The sequence below is a fragment of the Bombina bombina genome, chromosome 4, assembly GCF_027579735.1.
Source record: "Bombina bombina isolate aBomBom1 chromosome 4, aBomBom1.pri, whole genome shotgun sequence".
Classification (NCBI taxonomy): Eukaryota; Metazoa; Chordata; class Amphibia; order Anura; family Bombinatoridae; genus Bombina; species Bombina bombina.
In genome coordinates this window covers 1,195,790,137-1,195,808,010 of record NC_069502.1, presented here as the reverse complement: position 1 = coordinate 1,195,808,010, position 17,874 = coordinate 1,195,790,137, and the positions used below count along the sequence as shown (strand labels likewise).

The 17,874-nt window shown below is 36.8% G+C and overlaps 1 protein-coding gene across 1 annotated transcript in view; it reads right to left on the bottom strand.

Annotated features, from left to right (window-relative positions):
* KCNK17 (potassium two pore domain channel subfamily K member 17) overlaps window positions 1-17,874 on the bottom strand; it is a 152,489-nt gene that overhangs the window by 33,347 nt on the left and 101,268 nt on the right. Inside the window, exon 2 of the mRNA XM_053712674.1 lies at window positions 7,020-7,134. Coding sequence (XP_053568649.1) covers window positions 7,020-7,134 — 115 coding nt within the window. The remainder of the gene's footprint in view (window positions 1-7,019; window positions 7,135-17,874) is intronic.

Below are 17,874 nucleotides of genomic sequence, written 5' to 3'. Positions count from 1 at the left end.
ACCTATCTCTATATGGTCACTTTGCCACTTTCACAAGAATTTATTTAAACAGTGTTTCAAGTGCTTCTTAACATCTCTACTGTATAGATATACTGTACATGCTATGTACACTAAACATCCATTACCCAGTTCCCCTCCTTCTGCACCAGCTTCCCTCACACCCAGTTAGTATGTGAGCTCATGGGGGCAGCTGTCCTATAACTGACCTCCATGTAAGTTTATCTGCACCATTTTTTAACTCACAGGGCTCTTTACTCATTCACTCACAGACAGATAGCTCTACTCATTCACTCACATACAGAGCCCTCTACTCATTCACTTACAGACACTGCCCTCTACCCATTCACTCACAGTCAAGGCAGACAGAGCCCTCTACCTATTCAACCACAGACAGAGCCCTCTACCCATTCACTCAGTGACAGGGCCCTCTACCCATTCACTCACAGACAGGGACCTCTCCCCATTCACTCACATACAGCCCTCTACCCATTCACTCACAGACACAGGGCTATACCCATTCCCTCAAAGACAGGGCCCTCCATCAATTCACTCACAGGCAGGGCCCGCTATCCATTCCCTCACAGACAGAGCCCTCTACCCATTTACTTACAGACAGAGCCCTCTACCTATTCACTCACAAACAGAGCCCTCTACCCATTCACTCACAGATAGAGCCCTCTACCCATTCACTCACAGTCAGAACCATCTACCCATTCAGTCACAGACAGTACCCTCTACCCATTCACTCAAAGACAGTGCCCTCTACCCATTTACTCAAGTACAGGGCCCTCTACCATTCACTCACATACAGAATCCTCTACCCATTTATTCACAGACACAGCCCTCTAACCATTCAATCACAGACAAAGCCCTCAAATGATTTACTCACAGACAGAGCCCTCTACCTATTCATTCATAGACAGTGCCCTCTACCCATTCACTCACAGAGAGTACCCTCTACCCATTCAGTCACATACAGAGCCCTCTACCCATTTACTTACAGACACAGCCCTCTAACCATTCAATCACAGACAGAGCCCTCTAATCATTCACTCACAGACAGAGCCCTCTAATTATTCACTCACAGAGAGTGCCCTCTACCCATTCACTCACAGACAATAACCTCTACCCATTAACTCATAGACAGAGACATCTACCCATTCACTCACAGACAGGGCCTACTACCCATTCACTCACAGATAGAGCCCTCTACCCATGCACTCACAGACAGAGTCCTCTACCTCTTCACTCACAGACAATATCCTCTACCCATTAACTCATAGACAGAGCCATCTACCAATTCACTCACAGACAGGGCCTACTACCCATTCACTCACAGACAGAGCCCTCTCCTCATTTACTAACAAATAAAGTCATCTACCTATTCACTCACAGACAGAGCCCTCTACCCATTTACTAACAAATAAAGTCATCTACCCATTCACTCACAGACAGGGGCCTTCCGCACATATTTTTAATCTCTCCCTCAGGACTAGTATATTTCCCACATCCCTTAAAAATGCACTAATCCAACCTATCCTAAAAATTCTCCTCTTTATCCATCATCCCCATCCAACTACCACCCTATTTCCCTACTCCCCCTTGCCTCTAAACTTCTGGAAAGACTTGTATGTACACATTTATCACACTTTCATTAAACTCCCTCCTTGATCCCCTGCAATCTGGATTTTGTCCCAACACTCCGCAGAAACAGTAATCATTAAGGTTACTAACTAAATAATTACAGCAAAATCAAAAGGACATTTTTCTCTGTTAATCCTTCACGATCTTTCTGCATCTTTTGCCTTTGACCACACTCTCTTGCTTTAAACCCTCCGATCCTTCTGCATCTGCAACACAGCCGTCTTATGGTTCTCCTCCTACCTCTCTAACCGGACCTTAAGTGTAGCCTTCTCTGGCACATCCTCTTACCCTTTACCACTTTATGTTGGGGTACCACAAGGCTCTGTACTTGGTCCCTTTCTGTTCTCAATTTATACATCATCCTTTGGTTCCTTAATAAAGTCCCACAGGTTTCAATATCATTTGTATTCTGATGATACCCAAATCTACCTCTCTTCACCAGAACTATCCCCCTTCCTTACAAATCCATGTCACTAACTGTCTTTTTAATATTTCATCCTGGATGTCCTCTCACTACCTTATGAAAAATATCTCCAAAACTGAGCACCTTATCCCCCCTGTTGATAATAACATCATTACCCTAACCCCACATGCCTGATGTCTTGGGGTCATACTTGACTTTGTTTCACCTCCCCCCCCCCCCCCCCCATATCCAGTTGTTGGCCAATTACTGCCACCTCCACTTTAAAAGCATCTCCAAAATTCACCACTTCCTCACACAAGACACAACTAAAACTTTAAAGGGACAGTCTACACCAGAATTTCTTTTATTTAAAAAGATAGATAATCCCTTTATTACCCTATCACCAGTTTTTCATATCCAACACTGTTACATTAATATACGTTTTACCTCTGTGATTACCTTGTATCTAAGCCTCTGCAGACTGCCCCCTATCTCAGTGCTTTTGACTGACATGCAGGTTATCCAATCAGTGCAGACTCCTAAATAACTCCACGGGAGTGAGCACAATGTTATCTATATGACACACATGAACTAGTACTGTCTAACTGTGAAAAACTTTCAAAATGCTCTGAGCTAGGAGGCGGTTTTCAACGGTTTAGAAATCAGTTTGAGCCTAGCTAGGTTTAGCTTTTCAAAAATACCACCAAGGGAACAAAGCAAATTTGATGATAAAATTAAATTGGAAAGTTGTTTAAAATTGCATGCCCTATCTGAATCATGAATGTTTAGTTTTGACTTTACTGTCCCTTTAATCCACTCTCTCATCATTTCCCGCCTTGATAATTACAACTCCATCCGCTCTGGCCTCCCTAGCAGCCAACTATTTCCCTTACAATCAATAAACAATGCCTCTGCCTGGCTGATCTTCTTTACATGTCGCTCCTCATCTGCTGCACATCTCTACCAGTCCCTTTACTGGCTTCCTCTAGCCTCCAGAATAAAACACAAAATACTGATTGAGATTCAAAGCCCTTAAAGGGATAGTAAACACCCAAAATATTATTGTTTGAAAATATAGATAATCCCTTTATTTACCATTCCCCAGTTTTGCATAACCAACACAGTTATATTAATACACTTTTTACCTTTGTGATTACCTTGTATCTAAGCTTCTGCTGACAGCCTCCTTATCTCACATCTTTTGACAGACTTGCATTTTAGGCAATTAGTGCTGACTCTTAAATAAGTTCATGTGCATGAGCACAGTGTTATCTATATGAAACACATGAACTAACGCCTTCTAGCTGTGAAAAACTGTCAAATGCATTCAGATGAGATGTGGCCTTCAAGGGCTTAGAAATTAACATATGAGCCTACCTAGGTTTAGCTTTCAACTAAGAATAACAAGCCAACAAAGCAAATATGATGATAAAAGTAAATTAGAAAGTTGTTTAAAATTGCATGCTCTATCTAAATCATGAAAGTTTAATTTGGACTTTACTATCCCTTTAATAACACTGCTCCCCCTTATATCTCCGACTTCCTCTCCAGATACTCTCCTTCTCGTCCCCTTTGCTCTGCTCATAACCTCCTTCTCTCCTCCTCTCTTATTACCACCTCACATTCCAATCTACAAGACTTCTCCTGATTGGCCTCTATTTTTTGGAACTCTCTGCCTCGCTCCACATGACTCTCCCCTAGTTTTCAAACTCTCAAGCGCTCCTTAAAGACTACTTTTCAGGGTTGCATATAATATAAAGACAAAAAAAGTTCCTCCTTTCCGTGTGTAAACAGATCAAAGCACCTCTCTTCTACCCCACCTCAATAGGTTTAAACTTGAATACGTTTGAGCAATCATATGCAAAGGCACACACTGTAACTCACATTTTTTTTTTATTGTACCTGTTTTAAATCCAATAAAGCTGTTTCTTCGTAACTTTAGCAAGAAGTACCGGATCTTTCTTCATTTCCTTTTCACCTTGCATATAATATACACTAACATTTTCTTATCTTAGTTCATCTCCTCCTTTTGTTACCTCCTTAGCATGTCAGCCTAAGAGCCCAGCTGCCTATTAGATCACATTTGTGAGAACTGATTTACTGCAGTGCCACTCTTGGCAGGGCCTCTATCCCTTTGTCTCACATAACCGTTACCTACATATTAGACCCATGTTTATAGTGCTGCGGAATCTGTTGGTGCTCTACAAACAACTGAAAATAATAATAATAATATTAATAATTATACAATTTGAGCCATCACTAATATACTGGGTATATGCTCTATGACTGACTGTGGTGTTTGCAAATGTCATACACAGTAAAGGCTATCACTGAAACAGAAGCATTGTTTGTAATACATAAGTAACTGAAGGGTAATCATGAGCATTTCATTATTGTCTCTTCTTTGAAGAGGCCCCCAAAATTTGTGTTTCAAGCAAAGAATACAAAAAGTCAATTTACTTCTATTATCAGATGGTATTCTTTGTTGAAATGTTTTCTAGTTAGGTAGTGTGCACTTCTAGATCACTACTTGCAAGGAAAAAGTGCTGCCATCTAGTGCTCTTGCAAATGTATAACATTCTTACAATACTGCTGCCATCTAGTGCTCTTGCAAATGTATAACATTCTTACAATACTGCTGCCATCTAGTGCTCTTGCAAATGTATAACATTCTTACAATACTGCTGCCATCTAGTGCTCTTGCAAATGTATAACATTCTTACAATACTGCTGCCATCTAGTGCTCTTGCAAATGTATAACATTCTTACAATACTGCTGCCATCTAGTGCTCTTGCAAATGTATAACACTCTTACAATACTGCTGCCATCTAGTGCTCTTGCAAATGTATAACACTCTTACAATACTGCTGCCATCTAGTGCTCTTGCAAATGTATAACATTCTTACAATACTGCTGCCATCTAGTGCTCTTGCAAATGTATAACATTCTTACAATACTGCTACCATGTAGTGCACACTCCTAAGCTTACTTCCCTGCTTTGTAACAAGTTGATGAAAATTGCATGCTCTGTCTGAATAATTAAAGAAATGTTTGGTTTCATGTCCCCTTGATTTGTTTTTCCGAATGATCCATTGTACCTGTTGGAATTTATAGCGTTGTTTACAAATGGCTGTAGATTAGCTTTTGAAACAAGAATGTTTAGATGAAATCCCAATAGGGGGTTAGACATAGAGGAATTAAAATCCTCATTTTCTATTTTTCTAAAGGCCTGATATAAAGCTCTCCGCTCTGGTGAGATTATCTAACAGGTCTCCTCAGTTCCTCAGTACTGTCAGGTCCTTCAAATAATTTTAAAAAGGAACATTTTAGCTTGAGAGCAGTTTATCTAGCTATGTGAAAGAGACACCTGCATTAAAATATAATGCTAAAAAAACCTCAAAGATTTAGCTGTATTTATCTCCATGCTATCTACAGTGTTACTACAGTGACAGATACGAGGAGGATTTTGTGTAAATTTAGAGAGATAAGATAATTAGATCTGCTATGCCTGCAAACTGCCTGGGCTGGGGTTTTTAAATGAACAAAAACAGCTATTTAATATACAACAATAAACATAAAGGAGTAATTTCCCATACATTTTAACCTCAACTGTTATACGCAGTCCCTGGAAGCACCAATTTTACAGTCCACTATCCCTTTAAATGTGGCCCTTGTATCTTCTATATATAAAGGAAATTTAAGCCTGTAACGCAGACAGTGGAAGTGAGAATACAAATGTAGAGCACAATATACATAATGAAAGGGAGAAATAGTGATGTTAAAGAGATAGTAAGCACCTTCTGTTGTTTTGCTGTAGAATAACTTATCAGTCAAGTTTAATAGTCCTTAATACAAATAAAAATCTGTGACCTGGAAGCTGCCATCACGTCTAGAGTGAAACTTACAAGTGAAGCTGACTATCAGTGGGGTGAGTGTAGAGGCTTATACCCTCTATCTTTTCTTCTCATATCGTTTGAATGTGAATTACCTCCACTTGCGCTGAGATAATGGACTTGTGCTTTCCATGGGGACAATACACATTATAACACTTTAACGGCAGGTTTTTGTTTTGGAGTACTTACATAGCCATCACTTTGAGTTACAGTGACTGTGAACCCTGGGGAATATTACTGTGATATTGCAATAAAAATCTTGTTTGCTGGAATTGTGTTTTAATAGCTAATCCTAAACCTATCACTTGCCTGATATGGAGGAGCCAATCTGGGCTTAAATTTCCAGAAGACAAAGCTGTCAACTGTAGTATAACAGGTTAAGTATCAAACATTGTCAGCACACTTCCCTTTAGGTGATTACTGCCAACCCCCGGTTCTCCCAAACCGTTTATAGTAGATATGTAGCAAAATTGGCGGCGCTGTGTAACTTTAAGGAATTAAATCTGTCCACGTCCTCTGTTGATCAGAATCCTCCAGATCACAGCCTGTTTTTACACTGCTTTTAATCTGCTCTAGAAAAAGGCTAAATAATAACTGAAACGCGTTGTGATATGTTTGAATAAACCTTTGAAGCTGTACCTGAGGACGTCCCGCTGATGATTTTAAAATAAATGCTTATTTTTATTTGAATCCTGTGAGTATGCTCTAATTTGCGCCTCCAATTTGTGTTGAAGTTACTACACTATTCTAGGCTTTTGTTTTGGAGGTGGGAGAGGCTGGAGGATTCTGATCAACAGAGGACGTGGACAGCTTTCATCCCTTAAAGTGACACAGTGCCGGCATTTCTGCTACAAAGGTAGCAACTGTCATTATGTTAGTATTAAGTACATTGTTTTGCAGTTGTTATCTGTTTTAGCCAATTAAGGACAGATATGTAGCAGGGGTAGCCTTGAGAAGTGAGCAGCACACATAAAAAATTATTATGAGCATACAGAAGGGAAATGGTGCTGCCCCCCTGGGCAGCAGGTCACTGTGCCTACCACTAAAAACAGCCCTGTGTGACCTGCAGAAAACCTACCTATTGTGGTTATTGCAGTTACAGAGAAGAAGAAGGATCCAGTGAAGCTCCATGTTCCAAATTCAGAAGTGTTTCCCTGGATGATGACACCATTTTTATAAGCCTTGATGATACCCTTGGAAAGAACATACACATTTGTCAGGTTTATAGACAAACATTTCTCACTGTACTTTGACACTGCAATTGATACAATATATAGAGCACTATGTAGAACATCAGTTTATTCCCCCTGAAACCCTCAGCATACAGAGCTTCCACTGGAGCAAGGAATTGTGGGTAAGAATATGCAAATAAGAAACGTATGAGGTGCTGAGGAGTTCTACAGGATTCTATGTAGGTGCAAGTACCCTAATCTATAAAGTTGATTCTCAATAATACTATTTCCCCTCCCTGTCACTGTCCCTTCCTTCCTAGTCATGCCTGACAAGCTCCATCTACAGAACACCCACAAATCCGCCCACAGAACACCAACAAATCTTCTTACATCCCTCCAGACTGACAAGCTCCGCCTACAGAACACCCACAAATCCACCCACAGAACACCAACAAATCTTCTAACATGCCTCCAGACTGACAAGCTCTGTCTACAGAACACCAACAAATCTTCTCACACGCCTCCAGACTGACAAGCTCAGCCTACAGAATACCCACAAATCCGCCCACAGAACACAAACAAATCTGCTTACATGCCTCCGGACTGACAAGCTCCGCCTACAGAACACCCACAAATCCGCCCACAGAACACCAACAAATCTTCTCACATGCCTCCAGACTGACAAGCTCCGCCTACAGAACACCCACAAATCCGCCCACAGAACACCAACAAATCTTCTCACATGCCTCCAGGCTGACAAACTCTGCCTACAGAAAACCAACAAATCTTCTCACATGCCTCCAAACTGACAAGCTACACCTACAGCACAACCACAACTCCTCCCACAGAACACCAACAAATCTGCTCACACGCCTCCAGACTGACAAACTCCACCTACAGAACACCCACAACTCTGCCCAATTAACTCCAGCAAATCTGCTCACATGCCTCCAGACTGACAAGCTCCACCTACAAAACAACCACAACTCCTCCCACAGAACAACAGCAAATCTGCTCACATGCCTCTAGACTGACAAGCTCTGCCTGCAGAAAACCCACAACTCCTTCCACAGAACACCAGCAAATCTGCTCACATGCCTCCAGACTGACAAGCTCCGCCTACAGAAAACCCACAACTCCTCCCATGGAACACCAGCAAATCTGCTCACAGGCCTCCAACTGACAAGCTCCGCCTGCAGAAAAACCACAACTCCTCCCACGGAACACCAGCAAATCTTCTCACATGCCTCCAGACTGACAAGCTCCACCTACAGAACACCCACAACTCTGCCCACAGAACACCAACAAATCTTATCACATGCCTACAGACTGACAAGCTCCACCTACAGAACACCCACAACTCCTCCCACAGAACACCAGCAAATCTGCTCACATGCCTCTAGACTGACAAGCTCTGCCTGCAGAAAACCCACAACTCCTTCCACAGAACACCAGCAAATCTGCTCACATGCCTCCAGACTGACAAGCTCCGCCTGCAGCAAAAACACACAACTCCTCCCACGGAACACCAGCAAATCTGCTCACATGCCCACAGACTGACAAGCTCCGCCTGCAGAAAACCCACAACTCCTCCCACGGAACACCAGCAAATCTGCTCACATGCCCCCAGACTGACAAGCTCCACCTGCAGAAAACCCACAACTCCTCCCATGAAACACCAGCAAATCTGCTCACAGGCCTCCAACTGACAAGCTCCGCCTGCAGAAAACCCACAACTCCTCCCACGGAACACCAGCAAATCTTCTCACATGCCTCCGGACTGACAAGCTCCACCTACAGAACACCCACAACTCTGCCCACAGAACACCAACAAATCTTCTCACATGCCTCCAGACTGACAAGCTCCACCTACAGAACACCCACAACTCCTTCCACAGAACACCAGCAAATCTTCTCACATGCCTCTAGACTGACAAGCTCCACCTGCAGAAAACCCACAACTCCTTCCACAGAACACCAGCAAATCTGCTCACATGCCTCCAGACTGACAAGCTCCGCCTGCAGCAAAAACACACAACTCCTCCCACGGAACACCAGCAAATCTGCTCACATGCCCACAGACTGAGAAGCTCCGCCTGCAGAAAACCCACAACTCCTCCCACGGAACACCAGCAAATCTGCTCACATGCCCCCAGACTGACAAGCTCCACCTGCAGAAAACCCACAACTCCTCCCACAGAACACCAGCAAATCTGCTCACATGCCCCCAGACTGACAAGCTCCGCCTGCAGAAAACCCACAACTCCTCCCATTAAAAACCAGCAAATCTGCTCACAGGCCTCCAACTGACAAGCTCCGCCTGCAGAAAACCCACAACTCCTCCCACGGAACACCAGCAAATCTTCTCACATGCCTCCGGACTGACAAGCTCCACCTACAGAACACCCACAACTCTGCCCACAGAACACCAACAAATCTTCTCACATGCCTCCAGACTGACAAGCTCCACCTACAGAACACCCACAACTCCTCCAACAGAACACCAGCAAATCTTCTCACATGCTTTCAGACTGACAAGCTCCACCTACAGAACACCCACAACTCCTCCCACAGAACACCAACAAATCTTCTCACATGCCTCCAGACTGACAAGCTCTGTCTGCAGAAAACCCACAACTCTGCCCACAGAACACCAATGGTGTTGTAGCGCTCCCTAATAACTCATTTGTAATAAATCATTTTATAATTTGTTTATTTTATTGGTCGTGGTTTTAATAAAGATAATTATTTAAAAGGATATTAAACCCAAAATTTTTCTTTCATGGTTCAGATAGAGAATACAATTTTTAAAAAGTTTCCAAATTACTTCTATTATCAAATTTATTTCATTCTCATGTTATTCTTTGTTGAAGATATACCTAGGTAGGTAGCGTGCGCATTCCTAGAGCACTACATGACAGGAAGTAGTGCTGCCATCTAGTGCTCCTGCTAATGTATAACATTGTTGCAAAACTGCTGACATATAGTGCTGCAGACATGTGCACTCTCGTGAGCTTACATTTCAGCTTTTCAACAAAGGATAACAAGAAAACGAAGAAAATATGATAATAGAAGTAAATTAGAAAATTGTTTAAAATGTTATGTTCTATCTAAATCATGAAAGAAGACATTTGGGTATTGGTTTGCAATATCCAATATGTGGGTCTCACCTCAAGGGACATAAATACACGCATAAGAGAACACATTTCCACCATTGATAGGGGAAAATCTACTACTCCTCTGGTAAAGCATTTCGCTACTCTTCACAATAGCAAATTGGACACCTTTAGGTGGATTGCCATTAAAAAAGTAGCAGTACCCAAAAGAGGAGGGGACATTGATAGTCTCCTAGCCAAACGTGAGGTGTTCTGGATTTTCCATCTAAAAACCAGGACACCTCAAGGTTTAAATTCCAGATATGATCTAATCAACGTTTGGGAATAATAGAATCTATGCTGAGTTGGTTTATCTGTGGGTATCCCATATATGTATATTTGTTACAATGTGAATTTTCCATCTTTCTAATTTGGCATACATGTTAATGTATATCTATATTTAAATCTGATATACAGTATCATTAACTTTAACTTTAACTATGTTATCTCAGGCTTTCTTCTTTTTCTTTTTTCTGTGTCAACCCATAATCAATTATTGATTTATTTATTTATCCATATCATATAAATTCACATATAAACTGTGCTGTCAATATATATAGTTATATACATACTCTAGATTAGCATCATATGTTGGATGCTTTGGATTCTTGTCTCCATGAACTTATTTGCTAAATTATTTGCATTATAAAATAAAATAAACTAAAATAAATTTAGAGTTATGTGTATAAATATTTATATATATACATCTGTTTAGGTTCTGTTTGCATAATATAATCCAGTTCATGGGATTGTTATTTTATATCTTTTTATTGGACCAGCCACTTATGTTGGTACTAATAATATGATATTAGGTCCGATATGATTTACTCCCAGTATCTTATACTTTATTAAAAGCTTTTGTCTCTAATCATCTATTTATCTATTCATTTATTTGTTTTTGTTGCTATTCATTTCTAACTATATCTGTACTGTGTTTTGCATATACAATAATATGGTAATAACATCTGTATACCATATATGTTCTGTACAGTCTTATATGTTATGTCTTTAGCACTTATTTCAGGCATGCGTGGAGTTAATGGTCAAGTGAAGCATAAGGGCGTATCTGTTTTAATTAATTTTGTCCAATCAGATAACTACACTATTCTATCAATACCATATGCTATGATTACGGCCTGAGAGCTGAAACATGTAAGCATTGGTATCCTGCCTTTTGCTTGTCTGTGGGATGCTTCCTACTTTTTAACCTGTTTTGGAATAATAAAAGACACTCTTGATTTCACTTATTGAGCCAGCTACTTGGAGCCACTGGTCACCTTTCATTGAGTCCGGTCCGTGAAGTTACCAGGCAGTGTCTAATCCCTCCCCCCGTGACGCATCACACGAACGTCATTGACGTGTACTATCCAGCTTGTCTTGGAGTGTGGAGGAGCTTATGCCGGCGAACAGCTGATGCACCTTATAGAGCAATTTCTCGGTCCGTTTGGTGTTCCTCCTTTTCATACATACATATTGTGTTTAAGCACTTGTGTTAGCAGCATTTCATTGCCACAGGAGGAGCGAGATATATAAGGGGGGTGTTGGAATTCACCTATAAGCCCTGGTATTCAAAATTTATACAATTTATATTATTTATGCATATGCTGTATTAAGGAACTTTGCAGGCTGCACTATGCGTTTCTTCTGTCTAAATCATGAAAGAAAACATTTGGGTTTTTGTCCCTTTAAAAGCAGATGTCTTCTGATTCAGTATTTAAATACAGTAGGCATGGGAACCTAACATTTTGCGTGTACACAGCCTCAACTTGTACCCGCAGATGTTGTATATATAAGACAATAAAGTAAATGGACCCCCACTTGCCAGGATGAAGCGTGTGCCTGCAAAGTGTAGGAAATTGAATGAGAGCCGAGGACTAGGAAGTCTGGCGTGCAAAAAAATGTAAGGAAAGTAATGAAGAATTTTGCAATCCGACAGATTTTGCTACCTCACATTCTGCGCATGCTCGCAGTTTGGGACTAAAACATTTGTGGAATGGGATGACAGGACTTGTAGCAAAATCCGACGGGTAGCAAAACATCGACAGAACACCAGCTCCTAAGCTTGAGTACCTGCTTTTCCACAAAAGATACCAAGAAAACAAAGAAAAATTGATAGAAAAATTAGGTTTCATGTCCTTTTTACCAAATGTAATAGAAAAAAAGGTATTTGCAATCATAGCCACAAGGTGGCACTATAGTATCAATAAACCAAATCAGTGGACTATGCATGTCTTTGCTGAACTTAGTGAGATGACATTTTTTCCATGAAGTTTGACAGTGACATCTACTTGTGCTAATCATAAGCAAATCCAAGCTTACATTATTTACTTGTGCAATACAGATGTGCTATTATATGAGGACAATCATAGTGCAGAATAAAGCAAATCATATTAAGGGCTAGGTTAGGAGTGGGTATATTGCGGCTCTTTGCGTGCGTCAGAACTAGCGTGCATATTACGAGTTGAAAATTGACATGTTCGCTTGAGCGCAATTGAATTTAATGTGCGTTGGGATAGCGCAACTTCAGAGCTCTGGTTAACTGTTCCGCAAGACTAAAAAGTAGGAAAGAAATATTCATAAATACATTTTAAAAAATTACAGTTACACTCATAATAACATTGATAAAAAAATGTTTTAAAAAAATATAATTGCATAAAAAAGTTATAAGGGCTCAAAGATATGAGGTCCCAGGTGTTAGGGAAAAAAAGGCAGGCAAAGGGCTTTAACATAGAGATACCTACATACACATGTCTAAATTTGTATATGTTTTTATATATACTGTATATATGTGTGTATGGGAGGGGTGTTTATATGTGTGTACATATGTATATTTATATACTGTATATATGTGTGTGTGTGTTTATATGTGTGTACATATGTATATTTATATACTGTATATATATATGTGTGTGTGTTTATATGTGTGTACATATGTATATTTATATACTGTATATATGTGTGTGTGTTTATATGTGTGTACATATGTATATTTATATACTGTATATATGTGTGTGTGTTTATATGTGTGTACATATGTATATTTATATACTGTATATATGTATGTGTGTTTATATGTGTGTACATATGTATATTTATATACTGTATATATGTGTGTGTGTTTATATGTGTGTACATATGTATATTTATATACTGTATATATGTGTGTGTGTTTATATGTGTGTACATATGTATATTTATATACTGTATATATGTGTGTGTGTTTATATGTGTGTACATATGTATATTTATATACTGTATATATGTGCGTGTGTTTATATGTGTGTACATATGTATATTTATATACTGTATATATGTGTGTGTGTGTTTATATGTGTGTACATATGTATATTTATATACTGTATATATGTGTGTGTGTTTATATGTGTGTACATTTGTATATTTATATACTGTATATATGTGTGTGTGTTTATATGTGTGTACATATGTATATTTATATACTGTATATATGTGTGTGTGTTTATGTGTGTACATATGTATATTTATATACTGTATATATGTGTGTGTGTTTATATGTGTGTACATATGTATATTTATATACTGTATATATATGTGTGTGTGTGTTTATATGTGTGTACATATGTATATTTATATACTGTATATATGTGTGTGTGTGTTTATATGTGTGTACATATGTATATTTATATACTGTATATATGTGTGTGTGTGTGTGTTTATATGTGTGTACATATGTATATTTATATACTGTATATATGTGTGTGTGTGTGTTTATATGTGTGTACATTTGTATATTTATATACTGTATATATGTGTGTGTGTGTTTATATGTGTGTACATATATATATTTATATACTGTATATATGTGTGTGTGTTTATATGTGTGTACATATGTATATTTATATACTGTATATATGTGTGTGTTTTATATGTGTGTACATATGTATATTTATATACTGTATATATGTGTGTGTATGGGAGGGGTGTTTATATGTGTGTACATATTTATATATATATATAATGTATATATGTGTGTGTGTGTGTGTTTAAATGTGTGTACATATGTATATTTATATACTGTATATATGTGTGTGTGTTTATATATGTGTACATATGTATATTTATATACTGTATATATGTGTGTGTGTTTATATGTGTGTACATATGTATATTTATATACTGTATATATGTGTGTGTGTTTATATGTGTGTACATATGTATATTTATATACTGTATATATGTGTGTGTGTTTATATGTGTGTACATATGTATATTTATATACTGTATATATGTGTGTGTGTTCATATGTGTGTACATATGTATATTTATATACTGTATATATGTGTGTGTGTTTATATGTGTGTACATATGTATATTTATATACTGTATATATATGTGTGTGTGTGTTTATATGTGTGTACATATGTATATTTATATACTGTATATATGTGTGTGTGTGTTTATATGTGTGTACATATGTATATTTATATACTGTATATATGTGTGTGTGTGTGTTTATATGTGTGTACATATGTATATTTATATACTGTATATATGTGTGTGTGTGTGTGTTTATATGTGTGTACATATGTATATTTATATACTGTATATATGTGTGTGTGTGTTTATATGTGTGTACATTTGTATATTTATATACTGTATATATGTGTGTGTGTGTTTATATGTGTGTACATATATATATATTTATATACTGTATATATGTGTGTGTGTTTATATGTGTGTACATATGTATATTTATATACTGTATATATGTGTGTGTTTTATATGTGTGTACATATGTATATTTATATACTGTATATATGTGTGTGTATGGGAGGGGTGTTTATATGTGTGTACATATTTATATATATATATAATGTATATATGTGTGTGTGTGTGTTTAAATGTGTGTACATATGTATATTTATATACTGTATATATGTGTGTGTGTTTATATATGTGTACATATGTATATTTATATACTGTATATATGTGTGTGTGTGTTTATATGTGTGTACATATGTATATTTATATACTGTTTATATGTGTGTGTGTGTGTGTGTGTGTGTGTGTGTGTGTGTGTGTGTGTGTACATATGTATATTTATATACTGTTTATATGTGTGTGTGTTTATATGTGTGTACATATGTATATTTATATACTGTATATATGTGTGTACATATGTATATTTATATACTGTATATGTGTGTGTGTGTTTATATGTGTGTATATATGTATATTTATATACTGTATATATGTGTGTTTATATGTGTGTACATATGTATATTTATATACTGTATATATGTGTGTTTATATGTGTGTACATATGTATATTTATATACTGTATATATGTGTGTGTGTATATGTGTGTACATATGTATATTTATATACTGTATATATGTGTGTACATATGTATATTTATATACTGTATATATGTGTGTGTGTTTATATGTGTGTACATATGTATATTTATATACTGTATATATGTGTGTGTGTGTATGTGTGTACATATGTATATTGATATACTGTATATATGTGTGTTTATATGTGTGTACATATGTATATTTATATACTGTATATATGTGTGTGTGTATATGTGTGTACATATGTATATTTATATACTGTTTATATGTGTGTACATATGTATATTTATATACTGTTTATATGTGTGTGTGTTTATATGTGTGTACATATGTATATTTATATACTGTATATATGTGTGTATATATGTATATTTATATACTGTATATATGTGTGTGTGTTTATATGTTTGTACATATGTATATTTATATACTGTATATATGTGTGTTTATATGTGTGTACATATGTATATTTATATACTGTATATATGTGTGTACATATGTATATTTATATACTGTATATATGTGTGTTTATATGTGTGTAGATATGTATATTTATATACTGTATATATGTGTGTGTGTATATGTGTGTACATATGTATATTTATATACTGTATATATGTGTGTACATATGTATATTTATATACTGTATATATGTGTGTGTGTTTATATGTGTGTACATATGTATATTTATATAATATATATATGTGTGTGTGTTTATATGTGTGTACATATGTATATTTATATACTGTATATATGTGTGTGTGTGTGTTTATATGTGTGTACATATGTATATTTATATTCTGTATATATGTGTGTGTGTTTATATGTGTGTACATATGTATATTTATATACTGTATATATGTGTGTGTGTTTATATGTGTGTACATATGTATATTTATATACTGTATATATGTGTGTGTGTATATGTGTGTACATATGTATATTTATATACTGTATATATGTGTGTGTGTATATGTGTGTACATATGTATATTTATATACTGTATATATGTGTGTGTGTGTTTATATGTGTGTACATATGTATATTTATATACTGTATATATGTGTGTGTGTGTGTCTTTATATGTGTGTACATATGTATATTTATATACTGTATATATGTGTGTGTGTTTATATGTGTGTACATATGGATATTTATATACTGTATATATGTGTGTGTGTATATGTGTGTACATATGTATATTTATATACTGTATATATGTATGTGTTTATATGTTGTAAGATTTTAATGTGTATAAATGTAGTATTACTGTAGTTATAGAAAGATGGTATTATTACAGTTATAAAGAGGTTAATATGTCTGTTTACTATTTTAAAACATCAGGCATGGAGCAATGCTGAGGTAGCCAGTTTATGTATAACAAGAGTTAAGATCATATATGGGTAGAGAAGATTGCTGTGGGTAGCAAGAGCTTACAATAGTGTAGAGCACCTTATTTGGAACAGAGCCAAAAGTATATGGTCAGCATTCTTAAATGGTATAAGAATCAGGGAGAAATAATGGTAGACAGAGTTCATCTTTGGAAAGGAAAACATCAATGATACATGCTATAGCCGGGACTCCCACAGGAAACAAACGGGGTAATATTCATTTATGTATTATTTCTCTGTTAAATTGTTTTTATGTGTTTAACCTTGTAAACAGTAACATGTAATCTTGTTATTTATCTGTTCTTTAATAAATGTGTGATGGTTTAAATAGTTGAAGGTAGTATGGTTGTCTGTTTCTGGAGGGTTTCAAAGATATACAGTACGGTATATGAAATTCGTTTGTACAGGGCCGATTATTAATATATTTATATATTAATTTTTAGACGTGAATGGTTTTTAACATAAGATCCTTTGGTTATTTAAGAGTAATATCTTACATTTTGGCGGCAGCAGGTAGGAGATTTGTTAAGATTCGTGTTCACAACAGATAGCTTTATTTTTAGGTTTTGTTGAAGAGAGATAGATTACTTGTGCTGAAGAACTAGCTAGCATCTTTAGATGAGTAGTTGTTTGTAACATTCACAAGGTTAAAAGGTTATGGAGCTGTATTTGGGAGAAATCGCTTCAGTTAAAAAAACAGAATGAAATTTTAAACTATAGTGAAGGGGTTTTTAATCCATGGTCTAATGTGCAAGAGTATGTTAATAAATCGATTGACAATAAGATATTTTCCAAGTCTGAGGGAAAGAAAGCATTAATGTTTAGTGCATACAAAATAGCAGGCAATTATTCTAAAGTAACTGGAGAATTGCAGGA